General features: G+C 47.9%; 8 protein-coding genes across 8 annotated transcripts; 6 read left to right on the top strand and 2 right to left on the bottom strand.

Annotated features, from left to right (window-relative positions):
• Nucleotides 1–2,384: 2,384 nt before the first annotated feature.
• On the top strand, nucleotides 2,385–3,868 carry LACBIDRAFT_297319 (homeodomain transcription factor; the record flags this gene model as incomplete). Its single annotated transcript, XM_001880946.1, has 3 exons — nucleotides 2,385–2,812; nucleotides 2,866–2,999; nucleotides 3,054–3,868. 3 exons carry the CDS (start codon nucleotides 2,385–2,387, stop codon nucleotides 3,866–3,868), a joined length of 1,377 nt encoding a protein of 458 aa, XP_001880981.1.
• Nucleotides 3,869–4,085: 217 nt separating this feature from the next.
• LACBIDRAFT_327047 (uncharacterized protein) lies at nucleotides 4,086–4,763 on the bottom strand. The gene is made up of 5 exons (XM_001880727.1): nucleotides 4,726–4,763; nucleotides 4,596–4,675; nucleotides 4,473–4,541; nucleotides 4,378–4,417; nucleotides 4,086–4,323 (listed from the first exon to the last, which is right to left on the bottom strand). Exons 2-5 carry the CDS (start codon nucleotides 4,671–4,673, stop codon nucleotides 4,244–4,246), a joined length of 267 nt encoding a protein of 88 aa, XP_001880762.1. The 5' UTR covers nucleotides 4,674–4,675; nucleotides 4,726–4,763; the 3' UTR covers nucleotides 4,086–4,243.
• Nucleotides 4,764–4,848: 85 nt separating this feature from the next.
• Nucleotides 4,849–6,860, top strand: LACBIDRAFT_297317 (uncharacterized protein; the record flags this gene model as incomplete). Its single annotated transcript, XM_001880945.1, has 8 exons — nucleotides 4,849–4,950; nucleotides 5,005–5,106; nucleotides 5,162–5,179; nucleotides 5,240–5,422; nucleotides 5,480–5,724; nucleotides 5,779–5,845; nucleotides 5,900–6,676; nucleotides 6,726–6,860. The coding sequence occupies 8 exons, from the start codon at nucleotides 4,849–4,851 to the stop codon at nucleotides 6,858–6,860; spliced, it is 1,629 nt and encodes a 542-aa protein (XP_001880980.1).
• Nucleotides 6,845–8,205, bottom strand: LACBIDRAFT_294271 (uncharacterized protein; the record flags this gene model as incomplete). The annotated part of the gene is made up of 6 exons (XM_001880726.1): nucleotides 6,845–6,985; nucleotides 7,037–7,135; nucleotides 7,184–7,323; nucleotides 7,374–7,471; nucleotides 7,527–7,968; nucleotides 8,029–8,205. 6 exons carry the CDS (start codon nucleotides 8,203–8,205, stop codon nucleotides 6,925–6,927), a joined length of 1,017 nt encoding a protein of 338 aa, XP_001880761.1. The 3' UTR covers nucleotides 6,845–6,924.
• A 65-nt stretch (nucleotides 8,206–8,270) lies between these two features.
• On the top strand, nucleotides 8,271–8,813 carry LACBIDRAFT_190553 (uncharacterized protein). Its single transcript, XM_001880944.1, has 6 exons — nucleotides 8,271–8,299; nucleotides 8,352–8,383; nucleotides 8,433–8,466; nucleotides 8,515–8,615; nucleotides 8,671–8,678; nucleotides 8,731–8,813. Exons 1-6 carry the CDS (start codon nucleotides 8,286–8,288, stop codon nucleotides 8,788–8,790), a joined length of 249 nt encoding a protein of 82 aa, XP_001880979.1. The 5' UTR covers nucleotides 8,271–8,285; the 3' UTR covers nucleotides 8,791–8,813.
• Nucleotides 8,814–8,905: 92 nt separating this feature from the next.
• Nucleotides 8,906–10,131, top strand: LACBIDRAFT_297314 (uncharacterized protein; the record flags this gene model as incomplete). The annotated part of the gene is made up of 4 exons (XM_001880943.1): nucleotides 8,906–9,175; nucleotides 9,223–9,480; nucleotides 9,530–9,694; nucleotides 9,748–10,131. The coding sequence occupies 4 exons, from the start codon at nucleotides 8,906–8,908 to the stop codon at nucleotides 10,129–10,131; spliced, it is 1,077 nt and encodes a 358-aa protein (XP_001880978.1).
• A 58-nt stretch (nucleotides 10,132–10,189) lies between these two features.
• LACBIDRAFT_184762 (uncharacterized protein) lies at nucleotides 10,190–10,641 on the top strand. The gene is made up of 2 exons (XM_001880942.1): nucleotides 10,190–10,311; nucleotides 10,364–10,641. The coding sequence occupies exons 1-2, from the start codon at nucleotides 10,223–10,225 to the stop codon at nucleotides 10,497–10,499; spliced, it is 225 nt and encodes a 74-aa protein (XP_001880977.1). The 5' UTR covers nucleotides 10,190–10,222; the 3' UTR covers nucleotides 10,500–10,641.
• A 526-nt stretch (nucleotides 10,642–11,167) lies between these two features.
• Nucleotides 11,168–14,136, top strand: LACBIDRAFT_297312 (inositol polyphosphate phosphatase; the record flags this gene model as incomplete). The annotated part of the gene is made up of 10 exons (XM_001880941.1): nucleotides 11,168–11,240; nucleotides 11,293–11,483; nucleotides 11,541–11,656; nucleotides 11,712–11,740; nucleotides 11,797–12,180; nucleotides 12,233–12,355; nucleotides 12,409–12,458; nucleotides 12,512–12,569; nucleotides 12,630–13,452; nucleotides 13,509–14,136. The coding sequence occupies 10 exons, from the start codon at nucleotides 11,168–11,170 to the stop codon at nucleotides 14,134–14,136; spliced, it is 2,475 nt and encodes an 824-aa protein (XP_001880976.1).
• Nucleotides 14,137–14,138: the final 2 nt, after the last annotated feature.

The following is a 14,138-nucleotide window of genomic DNA, read 5'->3' as shown; positions in this document are numbered from 1 at the left end:
GTGTTTCTTCATGAAGCCGTGAAACTACCGATCCACCAGTGCCTCATTGCTGACATCTTACTTACTACGCAAAACCTTGGCAAAACCTATGCAGTCTAGTACAGACCTATCTACTTATGTATAGCATGTTGTATCGTGTATAACTTCCGCACTACATATAAAACATACAATTCTGGCCTGTAGAACGTCGAGCGGAAAGGTGACAATGCGATCTCGTTGGCCAGTGGTCACACCTGTCCAGCACAACGATTAGGATGCAGGAAAAGGGAAGGAAGGGTGTTAGGAGACATGCAGCGTTCGAAAGGACGTTGGCAACCCAAGGAAAATCGTCGGTGGGTCATCACGTTAGAGGAGTTGAACGTCTATACGGAAATATTGTCGAGATGGGGACGTTGAAATATTAACGTCAAGTCAACTCCGAGATGATTAGAAAGTTGGCAGATGAGGAAAGAATAACTACACGTTGAGCTGCGCAAATCGTGTTCCACCATAGTGGCTTGACTAGTGCGCATAGAAGTCATGAGGCAGACGGTCGTGTTTGATGATTTTGAATGCACGACGGGCCGACAGCCGGGTACCGCTACGGTAGGGTAGTATTGCTGTATACGTTGCGCTGGATAGTTCAGTGCGTTACCTCTCTATCCCGCACAGTTGCCCGTTGATATACAGGCAGCGGGCGAGCCGATGTGGGAACGCTTCAGATCGACGAGACTTGGGTTGATGGTGGAACAGTGAACTTGGGTTGGCAGTGGAATGGTGGTGGTGGAACGGTGAACTTGGGTTGGCGGCGGAATGGTGAACTGTCGGACACGAACCAGGGTGGTGTGTATGGATGAGTACGGAGGTGCTGAAAGCAGCCAGTTGACCAACTTTAGGAAAGCTAGTGGACGAACCAATAAAAGAGAGATTAGAAACAATTGAATAACATTGGGTGTCAGACTTACGGCCAATGGTTGGACCAAAACAGGGTGACTAAGGAGGGTGCTGAGACCACTGTCCATGTAAGAGAGTGGAGTGTCGTTCACCTCAGTTATTAGCCAACAAAAAATGAACAAGTCGAAGCCACATACCGCACGTCTTGTGTATGGCTCTAATTTTCATCCCTCCTGCCGTTGGGTGGCTTGGGCCTAATCATCCTTCGCGCTTAAGCTCCTCCTTTCCAAATCCCTGGAATGCAAGCAAGGTCGGTATGCAGAGCCCGGAACGGCTGATAAGCTTGTTCAGGAATGAATATTGGATATTGAATCCTCACTTCTTCGTCCAGAAGGAGGATGCGAGGGAGCCAGGAATCGTCTCGTCTCGTAGTTGAGTGTCCTCGTCGTCACGAATGGAGTTGGGTGAATCGGGCTTGAATCGGGCAATCACTCATCATCGGTAAGTTTTCATGAAGAGCTTCTCGGAAATTTCTGTTGGTGCATTAAGCGAGAACGCAGCTGGACCTGCAGCAACCTGAAGAGTGTTTACCGGAGGTATATGACGTAATGCGAACCTTTCTGGTGTCGGAGTGACAGAACGGGCAGTGACTCAGTGAGAGATGAGAGGGAAGGAGGTCTTGGTAGGAGACGGTAGCTTTAGAAATTGAAGAGTTTCTCGAATCAACGAAGATACGAGATGGACACCGTATGGCGAATTGGTGCTTTGGAGCACGATAATTGACATTGCGAAATATTTGATGGGCAATATCAATATTATATTATAGAATAGTTAATTTATTTCGGCATATTGATTGGCAAGTGTACAAACATCGGTCTTAGCCGTGATATTGAAGCTGGCTGGTCCCTGTTGCCATACTTTTCGATGTTGGGCGCCGAGATCCCATCTTCCAGTCTGCCAAGACGGAAGGAGAAGACCTCCTAACACGTCGCTTCAACCATAACATCCCTTCTTTCGCCAGTATGGCATCTGATAATAATGTTGCGCAACAAGTACCTACGGCTACCTCGTTCTCCACGCCAAACGTCTCGATGACTCTCGATGACTTCAAAGTTCAGGTTACCTTGCCACCACAAAATTCTTTCTGGCCGTTCCTAGATCTGATCGAGGCTAATGGTAAGATTGTTTCAACTCTAACTACTTTCGCCGTTTTCGGCTGAGCCACCTCCACTGTATCCCATTCACTCCCTTTCTTTCAAGTTTCTCCAACTCGTCAAAGCTGTCGTTTCTTTTTCTTTCAGTTACATTTGTATATTCTCTTTCAATTTTACTAATATCTCCTCCTACTGTTTGATCTCCCTCTTCCACTCTGCCTTTCCCCTCATTCTTTATAACCTGGCTACCGTTTACACGCCCAGGTCCTCCGTCTGGTATTTCAAACCATCAAGTAAGTTGCTTCCTTTCTTTTGTTCGGAAGCTAACCGTTTGCGTTCTTTGTAGTCGGAGACCATATGGCTCGTCATGAACCATATCCCATACTCGATATGCGTTCCCGCAGGGCATCCCTTCGTCTCGACGCTGCTGCCGTCGTACACAAGTCTGACGAGGACCGTAGCAGCGACGGTTCACCCACTTCTGCCATCACATCTCGTTCCCCAACAACAATCTCTTTTGACAATCATCAATCTCCTCAGGAATTGGATAGAGTCAAGAGTGAAGACGAACTGGAGCTAGCTTCAGGTCCTATACGGTTCCGATCAGGATCGAGCGCAAAATCTGATACAGAGAAACGCAAACGTTCTCGGGTTACGCAAGAGCAGCTTGTTCACTTGGAACAATATTTCAAAGCTGATCGCTGCCCCACTGCCACTCGAAGACGTGAGATCAGTGAACAATTGGGTATGCAAGAGCGTCAGACGCAGATATGGTTTCAGAATCGGTAAGAGTCATGTTAGTTATCCCCTGTACCCTTCTGAGCACGTACACTGTTAGCCGTGCAAAAGCAAAGCTGCAAGAGGGTAAACAGTCGAGCGTCACCGAAGTATCTGAGCTGTCGCCAGATACCCCGCCTGAGCTTTCAACTGGCTTTGAGGCGGAACTTTATAACCTGATACATGAAGATGGACGTGAGCATCTTTTCATCTCTATAAAGGACTTGATTCAACCTACGTTATTTTTAGCGGTGACCATCATTCCCTGCACGGATTTATCCATAGGATCGTGGAGGCGCATCGCTACTCAGACTGACAAGCATGCTTTACTGGCATACGTTTGCGAAGTTAAGCGTTGCCTAACCTGGTACATCAAGTCGGCTGGATACGGGTTTAAGATGGAAATACCCTTCGACACCATCATCAACACCGATTTCCAGAACGCGGCTCCAGGTTCTGGAATGGCATCTTTCATCTTGTCCCAGCCGCCTGCTTTTTATCTGGAGCATGTATCCTCTAGTTCTCCGGCTGAACGTTTGTGGAAGAACTGTGCTGACTGGACTGAGGGTCGGCAGGCCACGCACGTCCTGCGGCACACGCTCATCGGGTCTGCAGTTCAGCTAAACCATCTCTTGCGAGACCTTAACACTGGGTCAGTGGGATCAGAGATAACCCTTTACCATCCGTCGGCCTATCAAAGATCAGCTCAGCTGTCTCCCCCGATAGCACTTCCTACACCACCGTTGGGACCATACGGCCATTCGGCCCCTGTGAACGCGGAACGGTTCTGGAAACGCACAGAATTCAGTCCGCCAAACCCAGAATCTTTCTATGGTGCCGATGGGACTCGCCAAATACTGCAACGTATTGAACCGCGGACATCGCGGTCTCCTCATTCTCCACCTTACAATGAATATCACCACCAAAACTATACCTCCCATTACGGAGATGGGCCCATTTTACAGCGACGCTCAGCTTCTTACTCTGTCCAGTCTATTTCCCTTCCATACGGCAATGGTCTTCCCCCGCAACAATTCGATCAGGATTTTGAGCATAATGCATAACACTCTCCCGATCACGCAAATCTTCATTCTTTCTAGCAATTACCATCAGTAATCCACGAACCTTACTGCCTCATGAGGCGCAGCAAATAAATTCACCGCAACATATACAGTCAGCTCATCACATCCTACACCTTGGGCAGTTGGTAATATAAAGTTTATCACCTTACACACCTCCCGTCCGTAGAAATAAATTTCGTCCGGTCGCACTAATTTCTTTGTATATATATTTTACCCCGCACACGTACGTAGACAGCGCGTCTTGAATACTTATGTACTTAATCTAGTTTTAATCAAAGGAAACGGGCATTCTGAAGTCCTGGCCTTCAGAGGTGAGCCGGGAGTTTAGTCCGTTTGAGGTCGGAATATGAAACTTCCTCAATGAAAGGCAGCTGCTTGTTGATTCTCCAGACGGTCCCTGCTGATTCTTGACATGTAGGTTCGGCTGACGACGTTGACTGAGGCAGAGGTTAGGGAGAACAAAAGACGCCATTTCGAAGGGGGGCTCTTACATGCATCCATGTAACGATCCATACACTTTGATAGGCAGGCCTGCAAGCAGAATATATTTTAGCAAAAAAAGTCAATGTGCCAACTTCGCACCAACCTGTTCATAGCTAGACAGTGATGAACTAGGACTCGGGACGCACTTCGTGAAACACCGCTCGGTGCTCGACTTGATAAAGGTGGTCAAGAACCAGATTCAAAATAGCAAACGTAAAACCCGTACATTCATAAGAACCTGGGCATTGGCCAATGCGATTTGGTTGCGCACATTCCTCATTACTGCCTCTTTCTGTGCAGCCATATCTAGCGGGAAATAACATGAGCAATAAATATCGAAGACAAACGAGCAGTACCTGAAGGAGCGGCAGAGGACGAGGAGGAGCCCAAGAAATCTGGCATGGTGGTGGTGGTAAATATAGCACTACCGTCCGAGGTGGCAATTTGTTTTTTCTTTACAAGCTTGTTAACCACCAAACATGGGCGCCAGCGAATCCACGCGGAACGAACGACACGAAAAGCCTCTCGACTATTACCAACTGTTAGAAGTCGCGGAGGACGCTACTCCAGAGGAAATCAAGGCATGCAACTCCCAGATATCCAGCAGCATCTTCATTCTGATTGAACCTATTTAGCGATCCTTTCGCCAACTAGCCTTAGTTCATCATCCAGACAAGAATCGAGATGACGTTGAGGGGGCAACTCAACGCTTTGCATCCTTGCAACAAGCGTACGAGGTCGGCTTTGGAGATCGCTATTTACAGGCTCATCGACTGAATTCTTGTTCCTCAGGTCCTCAGCGACGAACAAGTAATATAACTCCGATATACCGTCATCCTACAACCTTCAGTTGACATAGATCACAAGTAGGAACGGGCCTGGTATGATTCGCACAAAGCTTCTCTAATTCCCGAGGCAGATGCAGACGAAGTTTTTGAGAACATCCGGAAAGGAGCCTCGGCGCCACCTGCACGAGACCGAGGGCTCACCGTACGGCATCTATCCCGATTTTTTGACGCTACCATTTGGCATGGCTTTGATGACGGAGAAGATGTGGGTCACTCTACCACCATCCATTCCATTCCACTAATCGCGTTTACTACTGCATAGGGTTTCTTCACCATATATCGCAATCTCTTTGCGCGTCTTCAGTCGGAGGAAGCTATGATAACAAGCGATGCCGATTTTCCATCATTTGGTTTTTCAACATGGACTTGGTCTGCGAAGAACGAGCGCGATAATCTTAATATGGCAAAATCTTTTTACGCAGTATGGACGAACTTTACTACGGCAAAAGATTTCTCTTGGGTCGAACAGTGGAAATCCACAGAAGCTCCCGATCGCCGCACTCGAAGGTTGGCCTTTTTTCCAGCCATAGCTCGTAAAAGGGACTGATTGAATTTCTCGAGGCTCATGGAAAAAGATAACAAGAAAGTCCGCGATGATGCCCGCAAGGATTACAATGACACAGTTAGAGTGAGTGTATTTGATTCATGAACCATCTGCGACTCATGGATATCTTGCCTCAAGTCCCTAGCCAAGTTTCTCCGAAAACGAGATCCGCGGTACAAAAAGCATCTGACGGAGATGCAAACTCGCCCCTCGGGATCAACCACGCCATCGGCAACAAATCCGTCCAGTCGTCCACAACCTTCGGATGCGTATGTTGAACAAGAATGGCAAAAGGTAGATCTGAAAGGTCTTCATGCTGATCTAGAATGGGCAGCTGCGGAAGGAGAAGACGATGAGCAATGGGAATGTGTAGCTTGCGGAAAGATGTTCCGAAGCGAAGCTGCATGGGACAGCCACGAACGAAGTAAAAAGCACATGAAGGAAGTCGAGCGTTTACGACGAGAAATGGAAGAAGATGAAGATCTTGCAAAAACGACGACGGATTTAGAAGAATCCGTACCTTTGGAGGATACCAGTCAGGGAGAATCGCCCTCAAAATCCAAGTCAAGCTTCGTAGCCAATGATCCCCAGCCAGCCTCTCCTTCGTTACCCCCAACGCCACCTCTGTCTAGTCCTACAGGAGATGAGAATGAGTTTTCCGCGAGCGAGACCAGATTCAAGACCAACGCAAATGTTAAAATACCCGCGGAACCACTTTCACGCACGGAGAGGAAAGCCTTAAAATTGGGACGTTTACCCATAGTGAATGACATTATTGACAATTCCATTGCTGTTGGGACAGAGGATGAGGAAGAAAGCGGAGCAAGTAATGATGGGCCTGCTCATGTATCAGAACTTTCAAAACGCGATAAACGAAGAGCGCGGCAGGCGAAGAAAGCCAGTGTGGAGCCTGGGGTGCGTAGTTACCATCTCTTCGTCATGTTGCGCTAAAACTTGTTTCCAGCATCACTGTAACGTCTGTGGTGAAAGTTTTCCGAACAAAACGAAGCTATTTTCACATATAGCAGAATTGGGCCATGCGCTGGCCAGAGATGCTGAAGGGAAGGACCGTGGGACGGGGAAGAAAGGCAAACGATAGGTAGTATTACAGGTAAAGGCCGGAATATGATACATGAAAGGCAGACGCTGATGACTGGCAAGTCCTATCCCATGAGCTGAGAAATATCCTCTGGCGGATACTTGGTTTGAGAGAATGTCAAAAGCCTTGACGCAACGTCAGACCGAAGAGACAAGGTCATAATGAGGATGACTTGCCGTTTGAGACTCTGAATGTACTTTCGACTGACTTCGTCATTTAGGACGTGAGCTACCTGGTCCGCAGAAATCTTTTCTCGAGCAGAACGTTCGTGAATACTATCATAAAATCAGCTAATTATAACAGTTTGTGAGTTTCAGACCTACCCAACCATAGTAACACCAATCGGCCAAGGCGCGTTCCCAATTGAGAGTCTCAAGTAAGAATCGTTTGCACGTTGGTACTGCCTTTTCTGCATGTGATGCACGATTTCGGCCATGCGAGCGAGCATGTCTTGAGGTAAAGACTTTTTTGGGAAGTTAGTGGTGAAATTTCACTTGATAGAACAACGCTCACTCTTGAACGAAGAGTCTTGAACAAAGGTTTTAAGTATTCCGCGGATTGCACCTGTGTTGCGGCAGCCAATTTACCCTGAGTGGTACGTTTGACGTTGTCTAGTAACGAAGCATCAGCTCGGCTGGTTGAATACCAAGGAAGCAAGAATCAAACCTGGTCGTTCGTCCATAGCTTCTCCCCATTCCTTGAGGGTTCGTTTAAGAGCGTAATATATCAAAGGATACAATTTGTCCGGGTCAGTCTTGATGAGGGCAAGGTCAAGGACTCCGTTGGCACCAGGATCCGCATCGCCCCTCTTCTTCCCTTTCGTGTTCTTATTTTTCAATTCTCGCTCGTTATTTTCAACATCTTCCAATGCCTTCTTAAAGTCATTCTGACCCCCTTGACGTTCTGTGCCTTTCTCTTCGATGAGCTCAAGAGCACGCAGTCGAAGTCTGCGATCCTTGTCGGACTCGCCAAAGAGTCGAATGGGTTGGCTCTTTGCGCGAAGACGCCTGATGGTTTCCTCATTAGATATATTGAAAGATGACTCTGGTATAGGCGACTCCGTTTCGCGGGCTACAGAGGGTGCTTTTGAAGTTGAGGGTGAGGATGCCTGTTCTCCAGCTGGGAATTAGGAAACATAACAGAGAATAGGATACGAACACTAAAGTACCTTGGAAACGATAGGCGTCAGTGACGCAGCAGTTGCCTGCAGTGCAGCTTCTTCTTGTTCCTGTTTGAGGCGTTCTATGTCACCTCTTCGCATGTACTTTGTTGGACGAGAAGCGGCGCTTGGGTCATCCTGGATCGCTTTGCGCTTAGCAGCGACTTCAGCCTTGAGTGCATCCATGAACAAGGAAGTGCTAACGTAAGCACATATTTATTCCGGCAAAACACGGTTGCAAGTTGGTCCTCGTCGTCCTCTTGAACATGTCCGAGTCAAGGTGAATATCTCTTCTTTATTTCAGTTGTTATTCTCATTGTCGTATCTCTCAGTAAATACATCCTTCAGACCGTGGGCTTTGACGGTAATCACCATGACTTGCACCGGAATACACCTCTTATTATTCTTCTCAGCCCGCTTCCCCAATACCAACCAGACCAGGAACTGGTATGCACATTTCTTGTCCTCATCAGCCTGCTCACAGCTCTCTTCAAGTTTCCAGAACTACACAGACTACTTCAAATGCATAACCGCTAAGGGGGAAGATTACGCCCCTTGCAAACAATTCAAAAAGGCCTACAATTCACTTTGCCCCAGTGCGACTCTTCCTTATTCATACTACATTGAAAACGCTTATCCCTCTACCCACAGATGAATGGGTATGATATCAACGTGTCTTTTTCCTTCTTTCCTCTGAACGTCGTTTCAAAGATTTCCAAGTTCGACGACCAACGCGAAAATGGCACTTTCCCTGCGTCGCTGGAGCCTTAGATAGAGTAGAAATGCATAATAGATATTTTTGGACCCGTGATCAAGCCATGCTCCTTCCGTGCTGCGAGTCAAAGGCTCAAAGCTCAATTTCTTCCACAAACATACCTGTAACCCCATGGATTATACTAATGAGCCCCCCCATTCTCATCTGCTCGACGTTCAGGCGGCCACACCGTTCAACGCAGAGCCTTCAGCTGCTGCACTTGTCGAATTCCCATTGACTCCCGAAGATCTTGTTTACTGCCGGAATCATGGCCCTGTACGCGAGTTCGATGATGATACCTACCAGCTGCGAGTCGTCATTGGCGAAAACAAAGACATAAGCTTTACTATGGACCAGCTCAGAACCTCCTTTCACAAGGCCGAAGTGGTCGCTGTTCTCCAGGTATGAAATCCTCTCAATCAACGTCCTGGATGACGCAAACTCTGTAGTGTGCGGGCATTCGGAGGAAGGAAATGGGTTTGGTTAAACCTGTTCATGGTGTTCCTTGGAAGGACGGCGTTATCGCCAATTGCAAATGGGGAGGTGTGCGCCTATGTGACCTGCTGAGGCATTTGGGAGTGCAAGATGCGCGTCATGTGTGTTTTTCCTCCTATGCCACGCTCTGTCAAGACGACGAATACTACGGTGCCTCCATCCCTTGGGAAAAGGCGATCAGTGAAGACGAAGACGTCTTGATTGCATATGAGGTAAAAACATATTTTCCATGTCCTTTCACCAAAACCTGACAGAGCTCAGATGAACGGCGAACCGTTGAGTGCGGATCATGGTGCGCCTTTGCGTGTCGTTGTACCTGGGTATCTTGGTGCACGTTGGGTGAAATGGGTAGACACGATCCTACTCTCTGAAGACGAGTCTCCAAATTTTTATCAACAACGCGATTACAAGATTTTACCACCGACCGTACGTGATTTCATGTGTACCTCCAGTTGTAGTTTCCAATCGCAGAGCCATAGGTCGAAACCAAAGAGGCGGCGAAGCCTCTGTGGTCAAAATATCCCTCAATGACAGTGCTTCCACTCAATTCTGTCGTTGCTTTTGTGCATCAGATTTCTCCCAATTCAATATTTGTAAAGGGATACGGCATTCCTGGTCCATCTGGGAATATAACGACTGTAGAATTGACGACAGACGATGGCGCGACGTGGCACCGTGCTCGTGTAACGTATAAAGAAGGCAAATGGAGCTGGACTCTATGGGAAGCGGAAATACATGGAGTTGGGGAGAGTGGTACGGTGTACAGCCGGGTCATTGATGCTGCAGGAAACGCACAACCGCGAGAAGGGATCTGGAATCTCAGAGGGGTTGCATTTAATGGCTGGGGAGTTGGCAAGTGGTAACTCATTTACTTACCAGACTACGAAGTTATATACTTACTGACTTTCATTTACGTAATCTACCTAATTGCTGTACTCAACTACCTCATCATCAATGGTACTCGGCAGACTTGTTCATTACACAGTCGACGCTGTTCTTCTGTCAACCGTCGTTGCTGGCGTTCGACGGTCAAGTGGCTTCGCGTCAGTTCGCTCTATCTTGTCACCCTTACGTTTTCTGAAATTTCTCTCAAAGACCGGATGCATCCACAATTCCAGACCCCACCATTCGCTCCGTGGCAGAGAAGTTCCTGGGAGTTGGCGAGACAGTCTTTGATATGATTCAAGCCACTGCTGTGAATAGCTCGTTTTTCAAGAGGGATCCAAGATGACTTGGTACGGCTGGCCCGTTTGACGTGCCGCTGCTTGATTCCATATGTGTTCAGAAAGAGGATTGGGATGCATAACTAGAAATTGAACTGCATACAGTGACAGACCTTTCGATAATTTATACACGGCAAATTTTCAGGATTGCGATATGGTTCGGAACGCGACGTGGACGGCAAACCGCACATTGACACCAAATTGACACCGAGTGAATTCCGTGACCTGCATTCAAGCCAGCATATACTTGGAGTTGAACTTGAAGTATGCTGCTTGCCAGCTGGGATACTCGCCGTCCTCGTTGGGAAGTCCCCTAACGATACATGTACTCAAGGTGATTGGCCCAGTGGAAGCCGATTCAGTATCAGAATAATCCTACTCTTGGTCCTAATGTTCGGTAGGACCTGGGGCCAACTTGCCAAAAGTATCCTTGACGGCCCAAAACTTCATTGATTTTATCGCGTGAAATACGAATATGAGAACACGAGTTGCAGTCCTTACACGAAATGTAGACAGAAGCGTCAGCGGTCGCGCCCAAGTTTCAATGTTCAGCGCAAGTTCAGCGGGACTGAAAAGGGAACGGGCCGGTTCCCGGTGTTGTCTATTCAACCTCGTTGGCAACGGCCACTGCGCCACTCTAATGAAATCCTTCACCCATCCTTGACCCTTTGACTCGATGATATCGACAGCGGACTCAACTCCTCATGAGCTAGGGGTCACCGATACCGTAGTTGTACATACGCGAAAAGGTCAGAAACTGTGAACAGCGGCGCGTTCTGTGGGTTAACAATGCTCCAACAGGCCGACAGATCGCTTTGCCGCGTCTTCGTGGGCTGTTTTCCACTACGTCACCTTCTTCTGTAGCACGGCCATCGACTGGCCGACTGGAAGAGTCATTATCAACCGGCGTCTCACCAAAGCAATCTAAAACGGCTGCGAAACGCTTAAAGATACGAGTTCTTTCATGGAATATGCATGACTCCTTGCCCAAGGTTCGATCGAACAGCTTGTTCTCTTCCTTTCCGATTTAACAAAAGTTTCTCCTGCAGGGAGACTTGCAGGAGTTACTGGGAAAAGTCCCTTCTCATAACAGTTCAAATTCCCAACCTGGTATACTTCCCAATCTCCCGGAAGGTCCAGATCATCCGTTCCATCTTATTGTCATGTGGGTATTGTTCGGACAGTCCGCTTAGTTCTCTCACCTACCAAATAGACTACAGAGCGGGGCAAGAATGTCCAACATCATCCGGTTAGAGACCCGCCCTCAGGACCTCCGTTTCCTCTATTTTTAACCTTTCAGTTTAGGAATACCGATGGGTCTCGGAGCTGGCTTCAGACTACTAGATAAAGACCGCGAAAAGTTAGACGATAGCGAAAAGGACGCCGATAAAGCGCGTCAGCATAAATTTGATAGGAGCAAACACAGCAAGTCACAAGAGGATATGTCACCACATGAGCACCCTGGCGGCTGGACTTCAATGGTTGAAGAGTGGCTATGTCGTGGAGGGGGTTGTTCTGCTCGGAATGCTTCCCCAACAGTTTCCGACGTTGGGCACCCAAAACCTCTCATACGACGCCTGTCATCCAAGGAGCACCGTAGGGGCCCATATCAGCTACTGGCCAAGGAAAGACTGATGGGTATATACTTGGCGATTTACGTTCATCGTGATGTCAAGTCCTTGGTTCGAGGCACTGCTTTTGAGTGGTTTAGCGGTCTTCAGATGCTGACATACATATTTAGGGACATCTAAATCTGCTGTCACTGCAGGTTTGATAGGTGGAAGGTTAGGGAATAAAGGAGGGGTTGGAATTAGTGTCAATCTTGATGGGACCACTTTGTTATTCTTAAATGCCCATCTGGCCGGTGCGTTAATGAAACCAATGTTTCCTCACCCTCATTGATATGTTTCAATATAGCCCACGAAGGCAACTTAAAGCACAGACTTGCGAATCTATCGAAAATCAAGGTATTTCTTTCTCGCTACCACTTTGTCGACCATATCTGTAATTGTGATGGAAGGCTGAACTTGATGTGGATGATTTCCTGACAAATGATGATTCCCGCTCTATGGCCGATGGTATGCAGTACTACTTTTTGGGACGAGATGTCTCTACTAATTTTGTCAACTTTCATCAAGACATTACCGACAAATTCGACTATTCATTTATCTGCGGAGACCTCAACTTTAGATTGGATATTTCACGACTTCACGCTGACTGGCTTATCTCTCGCGAGGGTATACACACCCATTTCCCATGTGTAATATTTCTCTCACTTTTCCAAGAATTCACGCAGGCTCTTGCATTTGATCAATTGCGAAAAGTAATGGAGGAAGGGACGGAATTTTTAGGCTTTCATGAGGGACCAATAAATTTCCCCCCAACGTTCAAGTATGACGTGGCGCCCCATTCTAAATATTCCAAAGGGCACGCATCCAAACCAATGCGCCTGGAGAGAGCAGGAGATAAGTCGACCACCCTGACAGACTTCGAGGAAAGAGAGCTCGAAAACGGGGAGGCCAATGAGACGGCATCTATGGTGTCATCTACTTCAACATCCGTCAAGTCTAAAGTATGGGATCGCGAATCAGATGGAGAATGCGTACTCTCACCATCAACGCCAACAATGGCTACGTCGGGTAGCAAGGCTTCATTCGCTTCCGCCGGCACACGCAAAGCCAAACTGAAGTGGCTCGCGCTGTTATCTCCCTCGCTTAGTTCTCCAACCGCGCTGTTTCGTCCGAAACATCAACATGCGAGTTCACCACTCAGCGGTGTGGGAGATTTCCCATTGCCGCGAAATTATCACAATTACAACCTCCAAGGTAAAAATGGGCACGATACTCGTCCACCGATGATACTGGTGGATGCAAGCAAACCCAATCCAAACAACGACGGAACACCAATTTTAGAAGAGCGTGGCGTATATGACTCGTCAAATAAAAGACGGGTACCAAGCTGGTGCGTTTTTTCCCATCCCCCATCTTGCTACTCTGAGAACTCACCCCCTGGCGTAGGTGTGACCGAATCCTCTGGAAATCCACTGTTGTACCAGACCCCCTCCCAGAAGAAAATGTCCCAGGACTTTCTGGCCGGAAACGACTTAGCAATTTTTTTGCGAATGCTTTCCGAACATCCTCTGGACGAATCGTTGTCGAAACCCCCAAAGACCCTCCCCGAGATGGCGAATTCAAACAAGAACAGTCAATCTTTACCAAGCCTTCACTGCCGCCCCAGCCTAAAACAGCCCTAGAGAAGGGTGCACGCCATCCACAACGAGGAAATTCTGCTTTTGTTCCGCCTTCCACTGTCCCTATACCAATAGATCATCCTCGTGGGAGGCCTACTTCTCATCTGTCTCCAAAAGATGCGTTGCCTCGAGGTCCATCGTCCGGGGACTCCTCTCGGCGACCCTCTCCTTTGACAGCACCTTCTCGATGGCGCTTTATCCCCTTTTTGTCACCGCCGCCGGAGTTAGATACTGCGACAGGTTACGGCTCGCCCCATCTCCCATCCCCACCTAAACCACGTAAGGGTGACGTTGTGTGCCTCAGCTATGATACATTGGACGACCGCGCGATGCGAAGGTTAGAAGGTCGGAGCGACCATCGTCCTGTGGTTGGTACATACGAAGTTTACCTTTGAGC

The sequence above is a fragment of the Laccaria bicolor genome, genomic scaffold, assembly GCF_000143565.1.
Source record: "Laccaria bicolor S238N-H82 LACBIscaffold_11 genomic scaffold, whole genome shotgun sequence".
Classification (NCBI taxonomy): Eukaryota; Fungi; Basidiomycota; class Agaricomycetes; order Agaricales; family Hydnangiaceae; genus Laccaria; species Laccaria bicolor.
This window is presented reverse-complemented; position numbering and strand designations above follow the sequence as displayed.

Bases quoted from the DNA above. Each gene is read 5' to 3' on its own strand.
- LACBIDRAFT_327047 (XM_001880727.1), bottom strand. From the start codon at position 4,673: ATGGCTGCACAGAAAGAGGCAGTAATGAGGAATGTGCGCAACCAAATC. The intron at 4,542-4,595 runs GTACGGGTTTTA...ACCTTTATCAAG, and splicing joins ATGCCCAGGTTCTTATGAAT to TCGAGCACCGAGCGGTGTTT. The intron at 4,324-4,377 runs GTAAGAGCCCCC...CCTCTGCCTCAG, and splicing joins GGATCGTTACATGGATGCAT to TCAACGTCGTCAGCCGAACC.
- LACBIDRAFT_184762 (XM_001880942.1), top strand. From the start codon at position 10,223: ATGGTACTCGGCAGACTTGTTCATTACACAGTCGACGCTGTTCTTCTG. The intron at 10,312-10,363 runs GTCAGTTCGCTC...TTTCTCTCAAAG, and splicing joins CGACGGTCAAGTGGCTTCGC to ACCGGATGCATCCACAATTC.
- LACBIDRAFT_190553 (XM_001880944.1), top strand. The intron at 8,384-8,432 runs GTAATCACCATG...TATTCTTCTCAG, and splicing joins TCAGACCGTGGGCTTTGACG to CCCGCTTCCCCAATACCAAC. The intron at 8,467-8,514 runs GTATGCACATTT...GCTCTCTTCAAG, and splicing joins ACCAACCAGACCAGGAACTG to TTTCCAGAACTACACAGACT.